This window comes from Manis javanica, chromosome 10, assembly GCF_040802235.1.
Source record: "Manis javanica isolate MJ-LG chromosome 10, MJ_LKY, whole genome shotgun sequence".
Classification (NCBI taxonomy): Eukaryota; Metazoa; Chordata; class Mammalia; order Pholidota; family Manidae; genus Manis; species Manis javanica.
In genome coordinates this window covers 106,474,183-106,493,699 of record NC_133165.1, presented here as the reverse complement: position 1 = coordinate 106,493,699, position 19,517 = coordinate 106,474,183, and the positions used below count along the sequence as shown (strand labels likewise).

The following is a 19,517-nucleotide window of genomic DNA, read 5'->3' as shown; positions in this document are numbered from 1 at the left end:
AGGCCCAATGTAGTCTATCTGCCACTTGACGAGGGCATTGGCCCCTTAGCTGTTGTCCCATGTTCTGTAGGATTCAGTGTAAGTCCCTTTTAGTGCACAGTGTACTCTTGCTGGGCTCTGCTGACTTGTTCAAAGGTCAGTGGCAAGCCCACCTGTGGGTTACAGCCCACATTGTCTTCTGCCCCGCATGCAACAAATGATGTAACCATTGGGCCACATCAGAGGCAGGCTTTCCTTCTAGCCAATGCACCTGGATCAGTTCATCTGCTTCATCATTTCCTGGGGATGCCAGTGGCAAATGGCCTGTTACGTGATAGGCTGTAACTGTCTTAGTCTGACCAGAGGCCCATAGGTCTTGCCACAACTCTTGCCCCCAGAGGGGTTGGTTATCAACCAATCAGTGGGCATGGTACCATGTCGGTAGCCACAGGGTCAAGCCTCGATAGATGGCCCAGATGTCAGTGCAGACCACTGGGGAGGGCTCCTGGGTGATCATGAGCCATGCTCCCTGAAACTCTGCCCATTGACTGCTCTTCCCCTCACCATGTTCCATCTGTACTGTCTCAGTTTTAGGATAGAAGGCTATAGCCCTCCATCTCAGGGACTGCCCATGGCAGAAACCGTGGGTTGGCTGTTTCTCACAGTATTATAAAAGGCTGCAGATGAGAGGGATGTGCTCCTATGAGAGACAGGAGACGTGGCAGCATGAGAATGTGAGCTGCAAAGTGCCATGGATTTAGTGAAGAATGAAATGGCATTGCCACAAGAGGAGACAGCATGAGATTGCCAGCTGCGAGGAGCTATCGAGGAGGAAAAAGATCTGTTGGAGAATGAGAAGGTGTCGCAGCAAAACACCTTCTCATACCTTTAGAAAAGGTAAAGTGTGTGGCAGAGGCAGAGACCAGCTTGCTGCACGCAGACTCGCCCTGAGGCGGATGGGATTCTAGGTGACCTGCCACCATGGGAATAAAGCTGGGTATAAACCCTTTCACCCCAAGAGCCTTCCCTTGTCATTTTTGAGTCTCACAGAATCCAGAGTGAATCTCCCTGGGGCTGAAACCCTCAGGTAGACACTCCTCATGGTAAGCGGGGGTCATCTTTCACCCTGGGGGTCAGAGCAACCCCATGAGGGTAATCATTTCTTAGTAGGTTTAAGCAAGGTTTTGTCTGTTCTTTTAAAGGAGTTGTTTTGTCTTAAATTGCCTTCAAGATCGCGGCTGTTCTTGTTAGCTCAGTGGGGATTTACCATTTTGCTTTGGGTGTTTGTAAAACTTGACACCTCTCACCTGCATTTTCTGACCTGTCAACTAACTTCACGGTGTTTTGATTTGTTTGGTCTATTCCTTGTTTTTACGTCATCTTCAAGGATTTTGCATACAACCTCAGCAGTGAAGGGGTTTGCCTGCCATCTTCCCAAAGAGCACATTGCCCCTGGGAGACATGGCAGCTTTTGGACTCACATTTCTTTGGCTTTGTATGTCATCTTTGGAGCACCTTCAAGGACATAAAGCTGCTAAAATAACCTCTCTAAATGTCACGCCCTGTATTAGGGAATGTTACAGATGGAGAGGCATGTAGTCGGGCTTTCTCATGCAGTGACGTTCAGGGAGCCCTAGCTTCCATGGTGTATCTTTGGTGCCCTCCCTGAGTCTGTTAGGTATTGAGGGCTTCATAGCAGGGTATCCCCAGAACAACAGCTTAAAACAACAAGCATTTCCTATATTATCTCATGCAGCTTTGGGGAATCAGGAATCTGGGAGCAGCTTAGCAGGGGGTTGTGTCCCTCGGTCTCCGTGAGGCTGTAGCTAAGTTGTCTGCCGGGGCTGCAGCCCTCTGTGGGTTTGGTTGGGACAAGACCATCTGCCTCGAAGGTGGCACGCTGATGCAGCCGGGGCCACAGGACTGCTTGGGTGTCCTCACTGAGGGGCAGCCGGCTTTCCGCAGAGTAGGGCATCCAGTAGAACAAGGCAGAAACCACAGTCTTTTTTTTTTTTTATGACCTAGCCTTGGATGTCATATACCATTACCTCTGCCACATCCTATTGGTCATGCAGATGGACTGTGATACAACATAGGAGAGGCTGCACAAGCTGGCAGGGATCTTTGGGGATAGTCGTGGAGGCTGGCTACCACCCCATGGCCACGGCAAGGGGCCCTGTCTCTGGCAGCCTCCTGTCGGTGCTTACCCCAGAACAGGCCTACCTTGATCTGCTTTTCATATGGTGCTGTCTTGAAACATTTATTTTTGTAAATGTGCTATTAAGAACAGCAGCAAAGAAAGGTGCAACTCTCATTTTAAAGATGATGAAACTAAAGCAGAGAAAAGTAAAGGCTCCGTTGTTACATCACACCGTTGCTACAGGGCCCAGATGATGCATGATTCTCGTGGTTCGTCTCATTCTGTGGCTTTTGCCCCCTTGTATGGAAGAGGCAGAGCCGCATGTGACAGGACAGACAGATTGGGCAGCTCTGCCAGCCCACCTTTCAACAAGGGGGTCAAGACCCCCTGTCCTTACCCGAAGGGGCGGGTGGGCATGAGGGCAGAAGGGAAGACCCTGATTCCTGACGTTTGAGAATATTTAAGACTTGAAGCCTTGAATGTAGAGCCTGCAGAATACTATAAGCTGTCTTATGATAATAATTAATAATGATGACTGCTGATATGTATCTACTGCCTGCAGGACGTCAGGCTCCAAGCCCTTTGTGTGAGTCATCTTGGTTCATCTGTCCAACGGCCCTGTAAGTTGACGTATTTATTGCCTTTTGTTTTATAGAGGAGGAAACTTAGGTCCCAGTAGGTGGTAGGGTATCTTGAAATGAGTTTGATAGGTGGGGTCAAGCACCAGGGCATCTTAAACAAAGGGCACATTATGGAAGCAGGGAAGCTTAGTACGTCATCCAGCTTGATCAACCTGGGCACCATGGAAGGAGGCAGGGCTGTTGATCATAATGATGCTAATCATAGCTGCTTCCATTTGCTCTGCAAGCATGAGGTGCCAGACGCTGCCCTTTACATATGTGAGCTCATGAAATCATTTTAATCATCCTAATTTTTTAGATGGGGTAGCTTGGGCTTGGCGAGGCCACATCGCTAAAAACGTGCAGATCCACATTGTAAATCTTTTTTTGTTTTTAATTATGGTAAGACAACCACATAGCATGAAATTTCCCCTCTTAATCATTCTGAAGTGTACAGTTCAGTAGCGTTGAGTGTAATCACATTGTTGCACAACCGGTTTCTAGAAATTTTGCATTTGGCAAAACTGAAACTCTACCCATTAAGCAGCTTCTCCATTTCCCCTCTCCCCTGCCCCTGGCAACCACCATTCGACTTTCTATTTCTGTGCACTTGGCTACTTGAGATACCTCATGTAACTGGGATTCTGTAGTAGTTGGCCTGTGACTGGCTTACTTCACTTAGCAGAATGTCCTCACAGTTTGTGTCGTAGCATATGACAGGATTTCCTTCCTTTTTAAGGCTGAATGATATTCCATTGTACGTACAGACCACATTTCATTTATCCATTCGTGTGACAAGAGACACTTGGGTTGCTTCCACCTCTTGGCGATTGTGAATAATGCCACTGGGAACATGGGTATGCAGATATCTCTTTGAGACCCTGCGTTCAATTCTTTTGGAGATACGCCTAGAAGTGGAATTGCTGAATCATGGTAATTCTATTTTTGATTATTCCAGAAACCACTGTACTTTTGTTAGAGTGGCTATTTTATACTCCCATCAACAGTCCACAAGGGCTCCAGTTTCTCTACATACTTGGCTCAGGTTGTAAATCTGAATACATGCAGTATTCTGCCTCCCCTGGAGAAGCTGACTGCAGAAGGACTAATGACAAAGGACTTTGAACCGATACATCACCTGACCGTTTCTCACCCCCACCAACTCCGTCCCTGTCCCATGTCACCACTGGATGACTGCGTCAGCCCGTAGATGGAGTTTCACATGTGGATGTGTTTAAAGGTGTGTCCATGGGCCCCCTCAGGATGCTGTGGGTTTACTGGGAGTGGCCACCCTGCAAACGGTGGCTCTTTGCAGCCAGACAAATTCCTAGTGACTGGGACAACACGTACTTCATTGAGGGCACATTTCTGCAGGACATCACGGCATCCCCCACACTTGGGGTACTGCAGTGGCTTTCTGACTGTCCTCTCGGCTTTTGGTCTCCTTGCTTGCCCCCACATCCCTCCTCCCCCACCATGCACGTGCACACAGAGGTAATCTGTTCTGAACCGGCAGCTTGGGCGAGCCTTTTATAACACAAGTCAGATCGTGCCATTTCTGAGCTCTGAACCCTCCAGCGGCTTTGCTCCTCACACACAGGAGAAGCCAAGTTCTTACAAATGGCTGCGAGCTCCAGAAGGTCTGCCTCCTGGCCCTCTCCAGCCTCCCCTTCAGCTTTCCTGCTGGCTGCCTCATTCCCCGGCAGCCTGGGCTCCCTGCTCCTAAAGCACATGGGCTCCTTGTGTCTCAGTGTTCTTTCCGCTTCTAGGTGTGCTGGGCCGGGATACCTAAAAGGCTCATTCCCTCACCTACTCCAGATTTTTGCTCCAAAGTCACCTTAGTGGTAGCTGCCCAGATATCCCCACTCTGAAGTCTTAGCCCTACTCCCCACCTACCCAGTGCACCCCTCTTCTTCCCCTGCTTATTTGTCCTCCTAGACTTACCACCCAGCATTCTGTATATTGTAATTCAATACACATTTGTTTATTTTCTGTCCCCCAACTGCATGTCAGCTCCCATGAGAGGGACAGGGATTCGTCTCTTTTGCTCCTTTCTGAATCCCCAGTACCTACAGTGGAGTCTGGCACATAAAAGGTGCCTGATCCATATTGTAGAATGGTTGACTGTTTGGTGAGTGCATGTCCACCTTCTGGGTCAGGCAGGTCATCAGAGGCCCTGTGGCCCTGAGGTTGCCCATACCAGCTGTGGTGGATCAGTACTAGGCTGTATCTAGGCAACCCACCCACCCCAAGCACAGGTCACACCCTGTCAGGTAAACTTCTGTCGTCCCACCGTAAAATCAGTCCCACCCTTTAATGTCTTTTCCACTTAATATCTGGGTTTCTGATTCCTTACGGTACTATGTTCTTTGTAACACAAGAAAATCAATCCTAAAGCAGGCCAGAAGTATGCAGGATGGAGGACGGTTCATTCGTTTGATGTCTGTGTATTGGGCCTCGCCTCTCCAGGAGGGACGGGGGATCAGCCCAGCAGGTTCAGCCCTCCCTGTCCTCATTCTGGACCCTGTAGCCCCAGGGGCCCCACCTGCCCCTTACCTAGATGCTGACAGCTTGGCTCCCATTACCATCGGGTGTGCCTGCTTTCTTTTCCATAGGGTTGTCTTTAGGGTCTGTGGTTCAGTGTGTAGAGCAAACAGAATTTGACCAGTGGTTTCCCAAAGTAGTAGAGGAGCCCTGGGGCTTTGTAAGATGACTTTAGATGGCATGTTAGCAATACGTTTTTATTTTCATTGTAATGGTTTTAATGTGGGCTTTATTGAGTCAGGGCAGTGTAGGCTTAGCAGCAGGACTCGGAACTCAACGCCTTGATTTGCCACCGACTGGCTGAGCCATGGGACCTTAACCACTCTGTGTCTCACTTTCTTCCTCTTGAATTTTGGGAGACCGTGGATGTTAGGAAAGCTCCAACAGTCTTACCCCTCATCCGGGGTTTCACCTTTCATGGTTTCAAGCTACCCACGGCCAGTCTTGGTTGGAAGAGAGTAATTCTCCTTGTGAAGTACCAGCAGAAAGTCAGTAGTAGCCCAGCGCTGGTCACCATGCCTATGTCACTCACCTCCTGTCATCTCACCACGTAGGCATTTTACTATCTCACCTCAGTACAAGAAGGGTGAGTACAGCGTAAGACACTTTAAGAGAGAGAGACTGGATTCATATCACTTTTATCACAGTATATTGCTGTCATTGTTATATTTTAGTTATTGTTGTTTGCCTCTTACTGTGCCTAATTTATAAATTAAACTTATCACAATTAGGTGTGTGACAGGAAAAAACAGTATATACAGGGCTCAGTATTACCCGCCACTTCAGGCATCCCCTCGGGGTCTAGGAAGAATCTCCTGCAGAAAAGGGGGATGGCTGTATTGGAATTCTAGCCCTTGCTATTATAGAGGAATCACTGAGGACCAGAGACCTTAAATAACTCTTCTGGGGTCACTCAGCTGGCCAAAGGCAGAGCTGGGGCCACCATGCAGCTCCCTTGATTCCCAGGGCTTGGTTTTTGCACGCCTGCCCCATGTAGTCCCTTTGCCTTATCCTCTGCCTGGAAAGGCTCCCAGATGCCGCAGCTTGGGAGGGAGACGGTACCTGGGGGGCGAGTACTGCCTTTAGTTGATTTGAGTGAAAGGGGCTGTGTTGTCCACTGGAAACTGGAAACAGGCCAGGCGTACGCCCCTGAGACTCAGTGTGAGCGCAGCTTCCTTCTGCCGAGCTGTGACCAGGGGCGCTCTCCACAGTGCTGAAATGTGGCAGGGGTTCTCCACCTGTGGTCCCTGGACCAGCACATCAGCCTCCCCCAGACACCGGTGCTCCTCCGCCCCAAACCTCCTGAGTCAGGAACGCTGGCGGAGGGCCTGGCGTGCTGAGCAAGTCCCCCGGGGGTTCTGATGCTGCTTACTCCTCTGTCCCCATTTTACAGACAAAGAAGTTAGGGCTGGAAGCTGCTGCACAGGTCTCCTGCTGCTATTCCTGCGCTCAGTGAGTGTCAGCCTATTAGCTGCACCTCACACTCATTTATCTGATCCTTGCTGCAGCTCGGGGCTGCCCATTCTGCCTCTGTTTTATAGATGAGCCTGTGAGGTTCAGAGATGTTAAGTGATTGCTCTGAGGTCACACAGTGACTTAGGTTTGAAGCTGTGGTTCAAACCAAGGTCTCTTCACTCTTGCTGGGTTTTTCCCACTAACCTGCCCAACATCTGTTCCCAGCTGTGTGCTCCTGTGCAGCTGCCACAGCAGCATCCGTCCTCTGGGAGGCCTGCCCTTGCCCCCAACATGGGAGTCTGTAGCTGCAGACAGGATCTGGGCTGTGCCTGATTTTATAGCATAGTAGATGCTGGTGTCAAAATCAGTTTCCCCTCACTCCAAAGTCTGCCTGGTTTGAGATGCTTTTGCTCAATCGTGCCCCCAGCAGAATGCCCTGAAGGGTGCACCAGGCCTCGTGGGTCACTGCTCCGGGTGCTACTTGGAGAGCAGGGCTGGGAAGGGTGTTGCTTAGGTCTGTCAGGGACACAGCTTGCCTGCCATCCCTTCGTTTGGTCTGAATTTCTTCTGGAATAATAACTTTTTCCTTGCACCCATAAATGAGAAAACAACCCTATGGTGATCTTTCTTAGGTTCTCATGAAGGCTGAGAACCCAAGTCACAAATCCCAGCTGGCCTTGAGCTTCAGGAGTGTCAGTTGCCCTGGTCTAGTCACTGGCGGGCCTCCTCCTCCATGAAGCTCCCTGCACCCTCTTGCCTAGGCGGTGCTCTGCAGAGAAACCGGGCTTGCCATCCGAGGAGCCTTCCAGATGGGACTGACTGGTTAGCTGATTTCTCTCTCTTCCCTTGACCCTGGAGGATGAGGGCTGACTTCCCTTTCCTTCCTCTGAGCCCCAGCACAGTACCTGGCACAGCAGAGTCTCCAAAATTCATGTCATGCCTGAATCTTTCCTGCAGGTCCTAAATGTAAAGGTCACCCACTTGATCCCAGTGGCATCGGGAAGGAGCCCCTTTTCACAGCTGTGGCAATCTCTTACCCGTATCTTCAGGTGTAGCCTGCAGGTGTGCAAGGCATGCTCAGTACCACAGTCAGGAATGAGTAGGAAACTCTATCAGCTTCAGTAGAAAGATGCTTGTGGTCCGTGTGCCTGAGAACTTTGTCAGGTGCTGTAAAATTGCTAAGTACAAATGTGTACATTTTCAAGCTCGTTACATGGATGCCCTCCTGCTGGCTTCATTTAGGGATCAGCCATGTATATATGGGTGCTTCAGAGTCCTCTGTGCTTCCTTGCCAGACCCGAGGACAATCCTGAGGGATGCTGAGGAAGGGCCACCAGAATTGGTAGGTGCTCGCAGGAAACAGATGGTGTACTCAGAAGAGGTGGAAAGGGCTTAATGGAGCCCCAAGGTGTAGGTAGGGTTAAGGGGAACCAGTGAGGGTGGGTGCATCTCCCTGTAGGGAGTTACCACAATCCTTGGGCCAGAGGGGTGGGAGGCAGGAAGACTTACTAAGCCCAGCAAGAACTGGAACTCGGGGGGAGGGCCTCTGACAGGAGCAAGGGGCGTCTGACCCCTCTTTCCTGCCACCCTCGGGACTCCTGCCGGGGCCTCCCATCCACCAAACTCAGCCAGAAACCACAGGCAGTGGGAGCCCAGCTAATTCTGTCTCTAGAAGTCAGGCACGCATGGCACAGAGCAGATTGGAGAAGGGTAGCAAGTGAGTCTGGAGGAGCAAGTGAGAATATCAGCTTCCTCCATGCGAGCTTGGCAAGCTTGACATCTCTAACTTATCAAGAGGAAGGCTTGACAAGCAGCCAGGGGTTAGTCTGATATTCAAACCCTGCCCTTTGACGGGAGGAATGTCCAGGTAATTGTGACCATCGTGAAGCCAGCACATTGAGAACCTTGAAGCCTTGACTTTCTAGCTTCAAAACTAAAGTCATCATAGTGAGACCGTATCTGTGACGCTGCTCTTCCAGGAGTGTTCATCCCTCCCCCCTATGCTCTCAACTCTGGCCTCCCAGCCCCTGACCCACTCCTGTGATTCCCTTATGTACCCACATATTTTGGACCACCCCGAATGTTTCCAAGAGCATGACAGTCCAATTTTCTGCTTTCCTGGCTAGGAGGGCCCTGCTGCTATGGCTCTACATGATGCATTTATTCATGATGGCAGGTGTATTGGATGAAACTAAAGAGATTGGAAAATTATGTAAAATGTTTGAGAATGTGTGCGCTTGTGCTTACATTTAATGGGCCCATTTAAAAAAGTCCCTGAACCCTGAAGTCAAGACAGAGTTTGATATCTTGGCGGCTGCATATTTAAATATTTGCGGTTCCAGAGAGCCTGATTCAGCATGTTTTTGCCCATTCTTGTCCCCTTCCTGGTTGTCTCCTGTGTGCAGGCGGTTTCCTATGCATTTCCTTCATGACTTAAATGGTGATGGTTGCATCCACATTACAGTCTTTCATCCTGAGGCTTTGGAGATATTATCCTGAGATGCATGATGGTGTCCTTGGTTTACAGGTGGAGAAAGTATGATGTACACAAATTAGACGAAGCAAAGGTAGCATTGGTACCCTGTGGACCTGAGCTTACCCTCCACTCCCCTTCTTCCAAAAAACAGAGCTGCTCACAGCAGCGCTCTTGACCTTTTGAGTGTGGTTAGAAGGGCTGTCCTTGGCTTTGTGGATGTTTATTAGCAGCATCCTTGGCCTCCAGCCAGTACATGCCTGTAGCCCTGCATGCCCCCAGGGATGACACCCAAAAATGACTCCAGACATTGTCAAATGTTGTGGGCAGGTGTCTTGCCAATGGGTTTCAGCCCCAGGCAAGTTCACTATGGATTCAATGAGATTCCACTCATTGAATGCTCTTAGGGTAAATGTTCTTAGGGTAAAAGGGTTTATATCCAACTTTATTCCCACAGCGGTAGGTCAATCCCTAGAATCCTGTCCACTCAGAGCAAGTCTGCATGCAGCAAGCTGGTATCTGCCTCTCGGCCTCTCTGCCCCGCAGCTGTCTCAGTCTCTGATCTCGGGGCTGCCACCACTCCAGCCTCTGCTCTCCTGCAGCTGTGCAGCCATAGAGCCATGCCACCGTGTCGCCCAGAGTACTGGGCGGAGCTCTTTATATAGAGTCAGTCGCAACATATTGCCCACACGAGTGTACTGAGCTAGCCGACCAGGGCCAGGGGAGAGTAGGAAGCTTCACTTTATCCACAGCAGGGCTGGGAGTGAATTATGCCACGTCGAGAACCATTGCTTTCCAGCAGGGTATGTTAAGGTCCTGGGCATCAGAGATTGTGTATTAATTGGTCTGAGGTGGGGCTGTGACATAGGGTATTTTTTTTAAATATTTTGAGTATTTCTGATGTTCCACCAGGGTTATGAATCTCTGTTTCAGAATTTGAATCCCATCTCTCTAAGCCTTAGCCTGATATCTAGTTCTGAAATAGTAACACTGTACCTGCCTCTTACAACCACGGCACCTTAATCTAACAATGTTTATAAAGTGGTGAGCCCAGTAGGAGTGTAGTAGTTTGCTCAGTAAATATTAGCTCTCATTATCCCTCCCTTTCATCTCCTTTCACCTTCTTGACCCCCCAGGTCCAAGCAGGATGGGGGGACATCGTAGCCCTGGTCCAACCCTGGGGGGTTGCATGTTGTATATGGGAGCTTAGAGTAGAGTGAAATGATCTTTTTATTTTGCAGTAATTATGGGCTCACAGGAGATTGCAAAAGTGGTACAGAGTCCACAGAACTACACGTGGACGTGGTTGATCAGGATAATGGGGAGTTTGGAAGCCAGGCCTGGTAGGAAGGGCTGTGCGTAGTTCTGAAAACGAAGAGGTTTCCCTTTAATTTAACTGTATTGCGTGCTGGAGGGGCTGTGCTTGTTTTGCAGAACTCCTGGGACGGAACAAGGTGGGGTGGGTGCTGGCAGGTGGGTTTTGATTCAGGGAAGCCTGTGCTGTAGGTAAAGACACAGCAGTGCGAGGTGGGAACCCTCCATCCTTCCAGCTGTTCTGACAGGCTGGATGGCTTCTTGCGTGAGATGCCCGAGAGCAGTGCTTTCCTATCTTTGCCAGCTGGTTTCCAGTCTTTGCCCACAGAGAATAATTGTAAGGCACCAGGAGGTCCCTAGGCAGAGTTGCTGGCAGCAGAGGGTAGCCACGGCTGAGGGCACCAGCCCTGTCTGGCAGCCTTGAGATCTCACTGGAAGAGATGAGTATCTTCACCTGCAGTTTATTCACAACACACCAAGGCACCCCTTCCGGGAAGCGCAGCCCTCAGGCCATTTTTTGCTATGACTGGAAGGCAGCGTGCCGAGGAGCACATCTGCTCTCGGCATCCTGCCCTCCTGTTCTCCATGACGTCCTGCAGGTGTCACGTGTCGTGATTCTTATGTTACAGTGAGTCACCCTGCAACTTCCCCACGGCCGCCCTGGGTTACAGGCAGAGCCAGGGTTCACGTCTGGGGCCCATGTTCTTGCCTACTTAGACGAGGAGACCCAAAGTTTCAATCAGCTGAATGATCCCCCAGCTGGGGCCCTGAGGTTTTCACTGGTCTCTGTGCCCTTCTGTCGGGTGGCCCCCAGCCCATGACCTCTGGCGAGAACATGTCCCAAACTCCAAGCCCTTACTTGTCAGTCTGAGATCCCTGATTGTCAGTTTGTCCTTTTAGGGCATGTGTCCTTCTTCTCTCCTTACCAGTTGTCATTGTCTCCCACCCAGGGCCTGGGGGCAGGGGACTCCCTTTTTGCCTATTTGAGCCAATCACCATTGTTCTTGTCCCCAAAATGTAATTGAAAAGAGCCTTAATGGTTTGCAGATGATGATAGCTCCATAAACCGATTAAAAAGGCCTTAATAAAACTGTCGAGTTATTTTCCACAGTTGCAGACTGTGCCCTTTGTTTTCTAATGATCCCAACAAGAAATAATGGGCGAGTGTTCCTTGGCATGTGCTGCGAAGCGCCAGGAAGGTCCTCTTCCATCTGACTGCTCGCCTTGTTTCCTTTGCTTCCCAGACAATCCACGTGGCTATCGTCTGTGCCGGATATAATGCCAGCCGGGACGTCGTCACCTTGGTCAAGTCTGTCCTGTTCCACAGGTAAGTTGGTGGTTGGGCTGCCCAACTGCACACTTCCTCGGGGAAGCCTTCAGTACGAGTGGCGTTTCTCATCACTCAGTAAGCTGCCATGAAAATGTAATTTTTCTCTGAAACTCTGGGGAGAGTATCGTGTTAATAATGTTTACCAGTCGCAACGAAGTGCAGCCTTGTGGTGTTTAGCATTGTAGCTCTTAGAACTCAAGGGACCTTTCTTCAAGGACACCCCAAATTTGATGCTTCGGTTTCTTCATCGCATTCTCTTACCTCTGTTTACACATCCCTGTTGACAGGTTGTGTTGTGGACTGAATTGCATCCCCCTGTAGTTTATCTGTTGGAATTCCGGCACCCAGGACCTCAGAATGTGACTGTATTTGGAGATGGCACCTTTAAAGAGGTGATTCAATTAAAATGAGGTTATATGGGCCCTAATCCAGCATGACTGGTATCCTTATACAAAGAGGAGACTAGGACACAGGTGCACGTCCTGCAGGGAAAACCACGTGAGGACGCAGGGAGACATGGCCATCTACTAGCCCGGGAAAGAGGCCTCAGCAGAAATCAACCCCGTTGACACCTTAAGCTCGGACATCCAGCCTGCAGAACTGGGGAGAAATAAATTTCTATTGTTTAAGCTCCCCAGTCTGTCATATTCTGTTATGACAGCCCTAGCAAAATAATAAAAGGTGCTTTCTCTAGTCCCACCTCTGGGTATTTCTAATCATTAGAAAGTCCTGCTTTATACTGAAATCTTCCAACCAATAAATGATGACACCTGTTGACCCTAGGGAACATCCCCCCCACCCCCACCCCACCCCACCCCCACCCCATGAAACAAGTCCTACAAAGGACAGATTCCTTTTCCACCTGGAAGTGATTCTGCCTCTCCTGAGTCATCTCTTCTCCAAGTTAGGCTCCTGCTGTGTGCTGCTACTTTTTCACAGGACTTTTCTTCTTGACATATAACATATTCAGGGTTTATTTGGAATTGAGTCCACAGTTCCACCCCATGCTCTTGGCTGTGTTCTAACATTCTTACCAAGAGTTTGGGTGAAGCTTTATCTGTAGCCAATGGTATGGAAATGCATCAGACCGCTGGGTCAGGGTCCAAGAGGCTCTCAACAGGAGGAGCCGTCATGACAAGCTCTCAGAGTTCAGTTGAACAAAGATCAGTATAAAGTTTTATGCCCAAATACAGCTGTGTGTGGCATCAGCAGAGATGGGAGAAATGGTGGACCCCTGCCTGCCAATTCTGTAAGAATTGGCATTCGTCTTCAGTTCCACCTTCTCTCTCAGTCCCCAACCAGCCCATCTGTTATCAATGTCTTGAGGTTCTCTTTAAATGTTTTTCAGCTGCACCAGGTGTAATTCAGGTGTGCCCCCCCTGGATCCAGCCTCTCTAATGCCAGAATGATATTTCAAAAAGGCCAGTCTGATTTCTTAAAACCTTTTGTTAGCTTTTCCTTGTTGAGGACAGAGAATTGAGCCTCTTCCCCACGTGGACAGACATTCTAGGGTCTGAGATCATTCCGAGAAGTGTTTGATCTCTCACCTCCTTTATGCTCCAGCAACATTGACCTGCTTAGAGCTCTACCCCCTCTCCAAGGTGTGCCCTGCCTGTTGTTTTTGTCTTTGAAATGTCTGCCCATTTCTGCCCTCCTTCCTCTTCTCTCGCCATAATCTGGCAAATTCTTCTTGTCCTTTAAGACTTTATGTAGGCATCATTTCTAACAGGAATCCTAACTGTACTGGTCAGTCTGGTTTGGGACTGCCCTTCTGCCAGCCCATAATACCTTATTCATCTTTCTACTGTTATATTGATTACATTGCATTTTATTTATTGATACAATACTCTTCTGTAGTAGAGTATGAGATTTCTGGGGAGAGAAACCATGCCTTATTTTTCTATATTTCCAGTATCTTAGTAAAGCACTCAACTTGTATTATATGCTCAATAAATGTTTATTGTTTAACAAGCAAATCTGGGAGACTTTGCTAACAACCTGAAGATGTATTTATCCAATCAGTTGACTTAATGTGTCCATTTCAGACCTACTCAGTTTCACAGTCATGTCACTATATAACTGAATGATTTATAGCAAGTCATTTTTACTCTCTAGACTTCAGTTCTTTTATCAGTTAGCTTTTGCTGCGAATCAGTTCACCCCAAAACTTGTTGGTTGAAAACAACATTTATTTTTTAAGCTCAGCCATTTATACTGAACTCACCTGGGAGGTTCTTTTGCTAGGAGCCATCATGTGCCTGCGGTCGACTAGTGGGTTGGCAAACCATCTGAGTCCCTGTCCCCTCCCTGGAGTAGGGAAGGTAGGGTGGGAGAAATGAGCAGCTGACAGATACTGAACATTCTCAGCGATCAGGGCTCTCAGGAGCACCTCACAGTTCTGTCCAGGTGGCAATATGATTGCGGGTGCACATCTCAGGAGGAAATGGGAATGCCAGTAAACAATAACCACGTGGAACTCAACCCCGCATCTTCTGACTGAGGCGAGGTGGCCTTTCTGCTCCTCCACAGCTCCTGTGCAGTTTTTGAGCCTCCTTGTGCTTCTGCGGCCTTCCGCTTGAAACAGGTATTCTGAGGACTGAGCATTGAATTAGGTGAAGTGGTTCTCCACTTTTAATGTATTTATTCCTTGTCACCACTAAAGAACTTGAGTCCCTCCCTGATTGAAAATCAGCACCTTTTTTACAAAAGAGTATTTTCTTGGTTATGGATAGTCATGCTATTTCTCACTTAGGCCAAATTTTACGGTCATAAAAATTTCTGGTGGTGGTGTTGGGTGTAAATATTGCTGCTGCTTTGGCTCCAAATCAAATCATTCCAATAGTTGTTGAAATCATAAGAATCCTGTTGAGTATAAACTTTTACTCCTGCAGTAACTGTATAACACAAAGACGTCACATTTAAAAATAGCAGTAGTTTTATTATTAGCTGCTGATGGCATACCATCCTTTCATGGACACATGAGGACTTGAGAAAAAGCAAATTGTTAGTATGTGTTGTGAAATTTCTGAACCCCACGTCAGGCCCTGCTTGATCTTCTTGGACCCTGTGACCATTTAAGTCCCTCCCTCCCAGCCCTGAAATTCTAAAAATGAGAACAATTCTGTGAATTGATGTGCTGGTGATAATAAGTTGAGATATCAAGACAAAAGGACTTTTGAAAGACTTTGAACACAGTAAGTCCAGCTAGAAATAGCTTCATTGCTTCCAAAGCATGTTACGGGGATTAACTAATACACGATTATGAAATACTTTGACAAATGAAGTACCTTCCTGATGTTAGAAATAATATAATAATAGTGGTGCAGGAGGCTTCTTTTGGCTTTCACTGTTAATTACAGCAATTAGATTTATTTTCCAGACAAGATTTTCAGCAAATTTTCATATAAGGCTTGCTTTGTTATATCAAATCAGTTTTGCTTCTGCAGTATGCCTGGTGACGGTGGGCACACTCTATTTTAGATAGGAAAAGAGGGATATAGGCACTCTTATACTCTGAGGCTGGAACTGAAAATTCCTGTAATGTTTTGGAAAGGAATTTTATAGTATTGTGCTCAAGACCTTCACCTTATATGCCCACTTTAAGGACTCTGTCTTAAAAGGGTAATCCTAACTACAGCGAAAGCTTGTATGAAATACTGCTTATAATCATGTTTTTTAAAATAATAAAAAAATGGAACAGTACCTAAAAATAGTAGAACTAAATGAGAAACCTCCTTTTATAGTAAACTATGTTCACAGCTGGTTTTAAAAAGTATGTCATAACATGGACAAATTTAATGACATAAAATAAGTGAGCACACAATTCAAAAACGGTTGCATGATTTTTGTATAAGATGCTTGCATATACACATATACATGGTCGAAGTATGGGGGGATGAAACACTAGCAGAAAATACGTTAAAAATGGAAATGTTCATGTTATGTTGGGAGTGGTAGAAAAAAGGGATCTTGTTTTTGTTTTCTCTTTATATGTATATATATTTTGGTCATGTGGTCTCTGTGGTGAAGAAAAGTGAATGCAAAGAAAGTAAGTACAAAATATATATGAGTGAAGGTTTCCATGGTAGAAAACAGCTCAATACATGTGGGTGTCATCTAGATGGAACGGTATTTAAACAAAAACTTGGAGACTGCCTGTACCTCCAATCCCAGTTACAGATAAACTGGGGAGTATAGTTGCTCTTCAAGGAAACCTAGCTTTTTAGTGAGCAGGGACAAAAAATATTTACATAGTTACTAAGTATTTACCTCCTGGGCAGGAAGGTGGCCCAGCTTGTAAAATTTTAATATTTGTTTGCTAGAATGATCTACTTAACTCTTAGAGTGTGCAGCCTATTGGCAGGGCAGAACTGGGTATCTCCTTTACTTTGCATATCAAGCAGCTGGGGTTTTGTTGTTTTTATGCACTTCTTTTTTTTAGAAATGTGTTTTCCTGAAGAACACAGTGGATAAAACAGCACGTTTGTGACCAGCGTTTGCCTCTGATTATTTTCTTATTGCTTATTCAAGCTTCAGCTTCCTATAGAAGCAGTTTCCAGGTTGTGAAGGGAAGAACCTAGGATTTGAATCCAACTAAGAAACAGAAGTGGGTCTTGCCTCTGGTCTTGCCACCTGTGAGCTGGATGCCCGGAGGCATGTCACTGTACTTCTGGGAGATTTGGCTTGTTCCCTAACCTCTCAGCAGAGCCCTGTTTTGAATATCAAAAGATAACTCATGTGAACCTTTCTGCATTTTGCTACTTAACAAATACGAATGTAGTTCTCACTCTGAATGAGGCCCTGCTCTAAGTATTTCTCAGATATTAGTACTTCACTGCTCAGGTAACACCGTGAGGGTGGTACTGGTATTATTCCCATTTTATGGATGATGAAACTGAGAATTGAATGTTAAGTAGTGGCTGTGGGTCACAGAAAGGGTGGGCATGGCTGGGTTGGAGGCCAGTCAGTCAAGCTTCAGAGCCTGAATTGTTCACCAGGAAGAATACAATTTTGAATATCATTATTATTTTTATTTAGCATTATGAGTGGGTGGCCAGTAGACATGATCATCTCATTACCATGGTTCCCATAATCCTCTCGATCCCCTCAGGATATATGTTTGAGGTGCTGAATGTAAACTAAATAGTCTTTAAAGGCCGGGACATTAGTGTTGTAGTAAGACTTAAGGAAATAAATAGCATACGGAAAAGAAAAGGAAAAATAATGATGTGAGGTGGTAGATACGTTAATTAGCTTCATTGTGGTGATTATCTTACCATGTTCACATATATAAAAATATCACCCTATATGTTTAATGTGCATCTTAAATATATGCAATTTTTGTCAATTATATCTCAGTAACGATGGAGAGGAAATAGCATGCACATGTAATATCTTTGGAAATGTAAGAGATTCATGCTGTTTATATCCAGGCATATATATGTAAAACCAAAAGGAACTAATTCATATAGTTCAGATGCCAAGCATCACATAAGCCATTGTATTTGACCTTTGTCGCGACCTGGTCCAGTAGAAGCCATTATCTCCACAAATGGATGTGGAAACCGAAGCTCGGAGACGTTAAGTAGCTTGTTCAAGGTCACAGATGAGTAAGTACTATGCCTGGGATTCCACCCCGGGCTCTGCCAAACTCTAGAATCCCCGCTACACCACAAGACTTTTGATTTTTCTGTAAAGTTGCTCTGTTCTTCTCCCCTAGAGAGCTGTTCTGACAGGATACTGACTTGTCTTTGAATCTTCCCACATTATCAAGGCCACTTGTCCTCCCTCAAACCAAAAAAAATCACCCTGAAAAAGCCTCATCCTGGCTGCAGTGTTTCACTGCAGTGAGTTCTATTAAAGCTCTAAGTCTAGCAGGTTCAGTGAGCATTCGAGCTGCTGTCACAGGCTCTTTTTCTAAAATTGCAATTCCATCATGAACTTAATGATTAAGGATTCTTTCAGCTCAGCTGTCCCTGTATATTTTAATATAAACAAGCCATGGATTGCCTTGTAGAGGCTGTGGCACATTCCTGACAAAATAAGAAAGGAAAAGCAGGGAGAAAGCTGGGGATTAATCATCTTTTCCTCTTTCTATTACCATATTTATTGCATCCCAACCTGGAACAGGGGAGCAGTTAAGGAAACCAGAGGCAGCAGGAGCCTGGCTCGTTAGGAGCAAAGTGTGCAGGCTTCGCCGAAGAGGAAGCGTGCACTGGCTTCCTCTTTGTTGCAAAAGCGTGAACTGGTCTGAATATAGAACAGACCTAATGCCCGTGTTGTTTGAACCTAGGCGAACTATGGGAGACCTGTTATATATTAAGATGTGGACCCAGGCTGGCCTGGTGAGGTGGGAACCTTTCTCTCATGGGCTTAAAGCAGTGCTCCCAAAATACATACATAACTGGTGACTGGTATAAAAGACTGTTTTAGATGTTGTACAGATATAAACTTAACTGACATTGAATCATATTTTAAGGAACTTATTCCTCCGTGGATATACAATGGGGAAATGATAACCTCTTCAACAACTTGTATTGGCAAAACTGGACAGCTCCATGTAAGAGAAGGAAACTGGATTATTGTCTATCTTAATACACAAAAGTAAACTCAAAGAGTAACGAGTGTAAGTCATGAAACTGTAAAACTCTTTCTTAGAAGAAAACATAGGCAAAAATCTCTTGAATATAAACATGAGCAACTTTTTCCTGAACACATCTCCTTGGGCAAGGGGAACAAAAGCAAAAATGAACAAATGGGACTACATGAAACTAAAAAGCTTCTGTATAGCAAAGTCAGCAGAACAAAAAGGCACCCTACAGTATGGGAGAATATATTCATAAATGACAGATCCAATAGGGCTTTAACATCCAAAATACATAAAGAACTCACATGTCTCAACACCCAAAAATCAAATAACCCGATTAAAAAATGGTCAGAGGATCTCAACAGACACTTCTTCAAAGAAGAAATTCAGATGGCCAACAGGCACATGAAAAGATGCCCCACATCGCTAATCGTCAGGGAAATGCAAATTAAAACCACAATGAGATATCACCTCACACCAGTTAGGATGGCCAACATCCAAAAGGCAAGGGACAACAAATGCTGGCGAGGATGTGGAGAAAGGGGAACCCTCCTACACTGCTGGTGGGAATGTAAATTAGTTCAACCATTGTGGAAAGCAATATGGAGTTTCCTAAAAATAGAAATACCATTTGACCCAGGAATTCCACTCCTAGGAATTTACCCTAAGAATGTAGGATCCCAGTTTCAAAAATACATATGCACCCCTATGTTTATCGCAGCACTATTTACAGTAGCCAAGATATGGAAGTAACCTAAGTGTCCATCAGTAGATGAATGGATAAAGAAGATGTGGTACATATACACAGTGGAAGAAAACAGCCATAAGAAGAAAACAAATCCTACCATTTGCAACAACATGGATGGAGCTGAAGTGTATTATGCTCAGTGAAATAAACCAGGCAGAGAAAGACAAGTACCAAATGATTTCACTCATTTGTGGAGTATAACAATGAAGCAAAACTGAAGGAACAAAACAGCAGCAGACTCACAGACTCCAAGAAGCAGTTACCAAAGGGAAGGGGGTGAGGAGGGAGGGAGAAAGGGATTAAGGGGCATATGATTAGCAGACATGTA

At 46.5% G+C, this 19,517-nt stretch overlaps 1 protein-coding gene across 3 annotated transcripts in view; it reads left to right on the top strand.

Moving 5' to 3' along the window:
• Positions 1-19,517, top strand: part of LARGE1 (LARGE xylosyl- and glucuronyltransferase 1) — a 500,680-nt gene that overhangs the window by 228,284 nt on the left and 252,879 nt on the right. For all 3 annotated transcript variants that reach the window (XM_073213795.1, XM_073213797.1, XM_073213796.1), the window contains one exon: positions 11,770-11,852. In XM_073213795.1, the coding sequence (XP_073069896.1) occupies positions 11,770-11,852 (83 nt within the window). The remainder of the gene's footprint in view (positions 1-11,769; positions 11,853-19,517) is intronic.